Genomic DNA, 7,390 nt, shown 5'->3' with positions numbered 1-7,390 from the left:
AGGTCCCCCTGCTCAAGAAGAAACATGTACAGGCCCGCATGAAGTTCGCCATTCACCACCTGGACGACTCAGAAGAGGCCTGGAAGAAGGTGATGTGGTCAGATGAGACCAAAATAGAACTTTTTGGCCTCAACTCGTCGTGTTTGGAGGGCAAAGAACACCGAGCACAACCCAAAGAACACCATCCCCACCGTCAAGCATGGTGGTGGCAACATCATGCTTTGGGGGTGCTTTTCAGCCAAGGGGACGGGACAACTCCATCGTATTGAGGGGAGGATGGACGGGGCCATGTATCGTGGAATTCTGGACCAACATCTCCTTCCCTCAGTGAGAGAGCTGAAGATGGGTCGAGGATGGGTGTTTCAGTACGACAACGACCCTAAGCACACCGCCAAAGCAACAAAAGAGTGGCTGAAGAAGAAGCACATCAAGGTTCTGGAGTGGCCTAGCCAGTCTCCAGACCTGAATCCAGTTGAAAATCTTTGGAGGGAGCTTAAAATTCGAGTTGCCAGGCGACAACCTCGGAACCTGAATGATTTGGAGGCTGTCTGCAGAGAGGAGTGGGCCAACATCCCTGCCTAAATGTGCACAAACCTTGTCACCAACTATAAAAACCGTTTGACATCTGTGCCGGCCAATAATGGCTTTTCTACAAAATATTAACATGCTGTTTGTCCAGGGGGTCATATACTTGTTTTTCCTCATCAGATGGTTATCAATTTTAATAAATTCATATGATGTGATTTTTCTGGAATTTTCTTTGGGATTCTGTGTTTTACTGTTAGAATGTACATATGATTAAAATTATAGATCGTTGCATTCTTTGTAAGTGGGCAAACCTGCAAAATCAGCAAGGGGTCAAATACTTATTTCCCCCACTGTACAATGTATCTAGTCCTCGATACTGAAGCCCAAATATAATTTACATCATGTGAAGTGTGTGATTCAGACTGAGACGAGTTATAATACATACTGTTCCCTACGGTCATATAGGCCTGGTCAGTTTGCACTGAGCTCTCCTTTCATGGTATTTTTATCTCCTAAACAATTAAGTATAAATGTTTTCTATTAACCTGCTTCTTTTGTCTGTAATCATGCCTAGTTGGACTGGATGAACAGCTGCTTCTTAATGCGATCAGAAAGCCGGACCATTTACAGACACAGAAACAGGTGTTTCGATGTGTCACAAAACACTGTCAGTGTGTGAGTGGCAATTAAAAACAGTGGGTGTTTTTGTCAATTAACAATGACGCACGCAAATTCATCTCTGCTCACTTTAGGCTTTCAATCCTTTAATACCCTACCAGGAAAAAATAGTTCTAATTTAAGAATTAATAATTTGCATTTTGCCAAGGTTACTTGAAGAGGCAGACATATAAATTACCCCCAAAATACATTTAAATCACAACCACAGGAATATCCAAACATTACAACTCTAAACAACTCTTTATTAATCTCTATTCATAATTTGTAATCTCCTCATGATGTCCAATGTTGGTTGTGATAGTTCAACAGTGAGAAGAATGGCCCTTCACTCCCAACCTCTAAGTAGTATTACTTTAGAATAAAAGATACACAGCTTAATAAACACTTAACACAGTTCAATGAAGTTCTGACATTTGAATATTTGAATCATACAACATAGGGTGAATGGTTAAACACCAAAAAAGAATTAGATGGCATGTTACAAGTGAAATGTGATGATTTACCTAGTGTTGTAATACTCGAGACCGGTCTTAAGACCACTTTTTGATGGTCTTGGTCTTGTCTTGGACTCAACCGCATTTGTACTCTGTCTTGTCTCGGTCATTGAGGATTGTTATTTTATTAAAACCATTCAAGACCATAACTTTGGGAATATGAATAAATTGCTTTGCATTGTCCGATTTATTTGTTAAGATCCTAACTTTGATTGGATCTAAAACATTTTGCTTCAAATACAACCAATAACGCTAATTAAAAATGTTTTGTTACTGTTAACGACTGTCACCCCTCAACGCAATTGTAAACATGGAAAAGGAGTGTTGGATAAAGATGCTTACGGTGATTTCAGCTATTTTTGTTCCTATGTGTATTTTTTTTATTTATTTATTTTTTTAAATGGGAATGTGGATCTTTCAGATCAATTTGAGAATACATATGATTTTGTTCCACATTTTATTTTGTGTCATGTAATGTGGGGAACTGGTCTTGGTCTTGACTCGGTCTTGCCCTCCCTCGACTCGGCCCCTAAAAGTCTTGTCTCTGTCTTGATAAACTCTGGTCTTGGTCTTGACTTGGTCTCAGTTTGGGCGGTCTTGACTACAACACTAGATTTACCTATTCCGTTTAGTTTATCTATTATAGTGCAGGGCTGCCACTTTGTGCAGATGTAAACATCTAAACAACACCATGTTATCTACACATGTTCTGATTTATGTATTTATTACTAAAACACTAAACAGTTTCCAAATGTCTGCAATCAGTGACGAAGATGAGCACAAATTACCTCAGCTCAAATGCAGAAAATCAATTCCCTTCTTGCAATTTTTCCTTCAGCAGTTTGATCCTTGAAAGCTGCCACGCAAGATGCTGCATGTCACTCAACTGATCATGTGGATGGGTAATGCTAGTTGCACCAGTCATGTAGCGAAATTCAGTAGTGTTAGTTAACTGAACGAAGGATGTTTTTTGTTGAAATAGGAAATTATAGCCTTGCCAGATATGCCTTGGTACCAAACAACTGGTCCTACTTTGGGCCACCATTCCTCTATTGATTTAGGTTTTTTCAAAGTCAAAGCGGCCACACCCTGGCGGCCGTCAGATCTGAAAACTGACCCAGTAAATGTGAAGGTTTATGGTGACAGAAATTGACAGCCTAAGTAGGCTACATAAGAATGTGTCTCAAAAACAGTATTTCTTTGAAGTCTCCCTGTCTTATTTCCTTTCCATCAGTCAGACAAGAGATCTGCATGAGTGATTCTACTCACTGCCAGCTATTATACTCCCCTCTCTCCAGCAGTGCTTTCTTAAATATGCATGCCCTACATTTCCCCACCACCTTCCAAATTCAAATGGATGTCCCCTGCTTTCGCCTATATTCTCCTCTGCTTCTTCTCGCCTCCTGCCTCTGCTCTCTGCAACTCTGCTTTATTTGCGGCTGACCCAATTTCCAGGTTTGATCCATCCTGCGGTTTTGAGGCAGACTGTGGTGCAGCAGACTGACAGACAGACACAAAGGCACACCAACAAGCTGGCACGGATGCCTCTGCTGTGCCCATTACTGTGCCCACCCACCCCTTTGCGAGAATGAACCCATCACTCTCCGCCTCCTTCTACCAAACCCAGCTCTGCTTCTTTGTCTTTATGGCTCCAGACACACACACACACACACACACACTCACGCACATATACACACTACCCCTCCTGCTCCTCCACAATACAATTCACTGTTTGGTCTGAAGAGAGAATCAGAGGCTCATCCATTGTCTCCCCGATTCGCTGTAACATGGTGGGCTGCTGAGCGTCCACATAACTTTACAGCTTCCACTCCTGGTAACCTATGGCCAGGAGCGGACCTGAGAAATTTCATGTTGGAAAAGGGGGAGGCAACTCTCTAGAGGGTGACAGTGGAGGAAGAGGGTGGAGATCTGGCTTGGCAGCTTATCCATTAAGTCTGAGTGCATCATGACTGAATCTCCACAAAGCGTATTTGGAAATCAGAAATGATTGTTCAATTTTGTGAGATTGAATACTGCAATACTAGTCTAGGGCTGCAGCTACCAGTCGGTGTCTGTCTGGCTGAGTCAACGCTGCTTTTGCAGCAGCTGAGGATGACATATAAATGTCTTACATAACTATGTTATGTTGTGCAATCAGGGCAGAGGGGTCTGAGGAATCAGGACACAATGGTTTTATAATACCCCGAGACGATCCATGAAAAACATCTATGGATTATGGAAAATGAGGTTGACCAATCATGATTGGTTATTTAAAGGAATAGTTTGACATTGTGGGAAATATGCCGCTTTTTTGCCAAGAGTTAGATAAGAAGATCGATAAGGATTTCATAAATGCCTGTAAACTATGAAGCTACAGTCATGACACAGTTAGCTTAGCATAGTGACTGGGAATAGAGGGAATCAGATAGCATAAGTCTATCCAAAGGTAAAAAACAAACACAAAAATCTGCCTACCAGCAACTCTTAAGCTCACTCAATAACATTTTTTGTTGTAGTTTGTATCATGACCTGTTTATCTTTTTTGTTTGTGCCTGAGGAGTCAGGCTAGCTGTTTCCCCGTTTCCAGTCTTACCTTCCCTCTTCTGCATGTAGCTGCATATTTAACAGACATGTTTAAGAGTGGTGTCAATGTTCTCATCTGATTCTCTGCATGAAAGCAAATATGCATTTCAATATCAAACTATTAGAGTGTACTGTACAGTGAGGGCATAGTAATATTCCCATCATTAAATAGCTTGACGAGGCTAACAGGATGTGCTTCTTGGTCTAACTGCATTAGGCAGCAGTGGCTAACACATATGTACTGATACAGAGGAGTATTTGAGTCTGTTTTATCTCTGTGCTTTTCTGGACTTAACATTTTTAAACCACACTCTTTTCTCATTCATTTGTCTGCTTCCCAACTCTCTCTAGGTCACAGGAGCAGGAGCTGCTGCTGCTGAGTCAACATCACAAGTGGAACACTGGCCTCAGAATCACACACACACACACACACACACACACACACACACGACTATTTAGTTTACTGTAGACTATCGCTGGAGTAATCCTCTCAGCAACTGTGTCTGGAAGTAGGCCGAGTGCAAACATTCTCAGACCGTCTAATAGGTGAGGCCAATAATCTATGAGGATCTTGATCCTCTTGTAGGTTGTCCACTTCAGACAGGTCTATGCTTGTGTGATAAATTTGTGAAATATGTGAACGTAAGATTAGCACGTCTGCATGTTCAGAACTGGAATGATTCCATAAATTTTTGCTTTTGAAAAAAAAAAAAAAAAAAGGTAATAATAATAGTCCTGCAAAAACTTGATCTAAACAATTATAACCATTCAACAAATACAAACATGTACAACATATCATACACATGATCTTTCTTTCCGGTGTACTGGACTGAGATCGCAGTGTGTACATACTGTACAAATGGAGCGTGTGTGTAGTAGAGATAGCAGTGCATTTAATGCTATGGCAGACGAAGATAATTTCTTATCTTCATGTACTATTCTTGATATGTTCTGACTTGTCTGTCCTTTCCAGCATAAGTGTTTTTATTTGTGTGTCACTCTAAACCAGTGTGTAAACCACTTCTACTGAAAAAACTTAGTAGTGTACCTTGTAAGTTGAGACTGTCTGCTTGGAAACATGTATTATGTTTATATGGAAAGTCTGAGTCTACTTCCTTATTGGTCACTTTTGTCTCTCAAAAACCTGGTAAATGACTGACTATCTGGAAATTATTGTTTATAGCAAAGGAATCCCTTTTTTCCGCGATCTGTCCCAAAGGTCCAAAATGAATACAGCAAGCTGTGTTTTTTTCTCTGTGATCTGCTTCCGCCACTTGTTGCCAAATGAGTGAAAATTGGTCCTATTTAGTCATTTAAAAATCATTATGAAAGACCTTCAGGCTGCCCCGATGAATTATAGATGCATTGTTGATGTGACATCTGTTTAGCTCATATTAAGACTACTGCCTTTGCTTCACTCTGCATAGTGTGAATTTCAAAAAACCTTGTCCCAGAGTCTCAAATGTAAGGATCGGCTGTTTTTATTTGTCTTCTGTGATAGAGCGTGGGTTGGGTAAAATCCAATTGTGATGGGCATTTTTCACAACTTTATCTTCTTTTTTTTTTTAAGACTAAACGATTAATTGAGAAAATAGGCAGATCGATCAATAATGAATAAAAACATTTGCTGCAGCTCTACATTTTTATTTAAAAAAAAACTTATAATAATCTAAACCAGACAACGTCAGCATTGCCCGAGATATTGTGGTGCACAGATATGTAGTGCCATCGTAAGAGTCAGCTATAATATCAACACATATATGTTTGTCTTTGTCTGTACATTTTTAACAAATGTGTGTTTGAAAAGAGGGTCCTTCTTTATTGCAACTTTTTGCAGATCTCGCAGCTCTTAAGCATCCCAGCAGTTAAAGTTAAAAACAGAAAAAGAGTTTAACAGACAGTATTCAGAATTTTAAGTGCCATTTTTAGTGCCATCAAGTAAGTGAAAATTGAGGTGTGACATTGTTGTTGGCCAACAAGTAGAAAGTAATCATGATGTCTGGCATAATCGGAACATTCAAGTAGTAAACCAGTGATGATGAAAGTAATTCTGCACCACCTATGGTAATAAATAACTCTTTCTCTTTGAAGCTGCCTCTCTGCTGCCTTACAGGCCATCTGTGATGTAATTTTATATGACAAGAAAACAATGTCAGCACATTTACCACAGCAATTACCAGGTTCACGTGACAAAGGCTATATTAGGATATTGTTCTCAGATTTCCATTAAACGTGATCTTTGAGATTGCGGCTGGGATAAGTGTAAGAGCAACGCAAACTCAAAAAGACTTTAATACTTCCTTGTTTGTCAAAAAAATAAATAAACAAATACTACTGATGCAACAGTGTAGATTTTTTGTGCAACTGATATGGGGAGGACATGAATGAACTGGGTGGGACAATGTTTTTAAGATACTGAGGGCAGATTGATCTTGTACCTTAAAAAGATCACTCACCGAATATCTCCCCATTCTTGGCATACTCCGTGACTAAGTAAAGCATGTTCTTCGTCTCCATCACCTGAGAGAGGGAGAAGGCGAAGGAGCAGGGGCCGAGGGAGGGGAGAAAAGAGTGGGAGAGTGAACGTGAATACACAGAGCAGACCACTTTTCAATAGCACCAGCATATAACAATCCAAATGAACAGTCTCCTGCAACAAGGGAGAATTAGATAAGGAGAAAGAAAAACAATTGACCAAAATATTACACAACTAGCTTTCTCTGAGGTTCAACCACAGTGTCTGGCATCCAAAAAGTCAAGAGCAAAACAAAATGCATGAATGGCACAGGGTCTAAATATGGCATTCATGAAAGAGAATGGAGGTGGACGGATGGTGTTGCCGAGTATACTTGAATGGTACTTAAAACCTTTCAGTCCTCACACGGTGCTGTTTCGTGTGGGAGGAGGAGAACCGATTTAGAAGCAGAAACACTCGGGAGATGAATAGAATTAAATGTGGAGGGGAGAATCAGATGGAGAGGGGAGGATGAATCAGACACAGTGAGCCAGACATTCACACTAGAAATCCCACGCTCATTGTTTATGATCAGTTTTCCATCTGTTACACTGACCGATTCATGGATTTAGGAAATGAAAGCCAGTTTCTC

At 40.3% G+C, this 7,390-nt stretch overlaps 1 protein-coding gene across 4 annotated transcripts in view; it reads right to left on the bottom strand.

Moving 5' to 3' along the window:
* sik2b (salt-inducible kinase 2b) overlaps positions 1-7,390 on the bottom strand; it is a 47,030-nt gene that overhangs the window by 30,740 nt on the left and 8,900 nt on the right. For 3 of the 4 annotated variants that reach the window (XM_046073525.1, XM_046073526.1, XM_046073527.1), the window contains exon 3: positions 6,740-6,803. The exons of the other annotated variant lie outside the window; for it this stretch is intronic. In XM_046073525.1, coding sequence (XP_045929481.1) covers positions 6,740-6,803 — 64 coding nt within the window. The remainder of the gene's footprint in view (positions 1-6,739; positions 6,804-7,390) is intronic. 4 annotated transcript variants of the gene reach the window in all.

Source organism: Micropterus dolomieu, linkage group LG17 (genome assembly GCF_021292245.1).
Source record: "Micropterus dolomieu isolate WLL.071019.BEF.003 ecotype Adirondacks linkage group LG17, ASM2129224v1, whole genome shotgun sequence".
NCBI classification, from domain to species: Eukaryota; Metazoa; Chordata; class Actinopteri; order Centrarchiformes; family Centrarchidae; genus Micropterus; species Micropterus dolomieu.
This window is presented reverse-complemented; position numbering and strand designations above follow the sequence as displayed.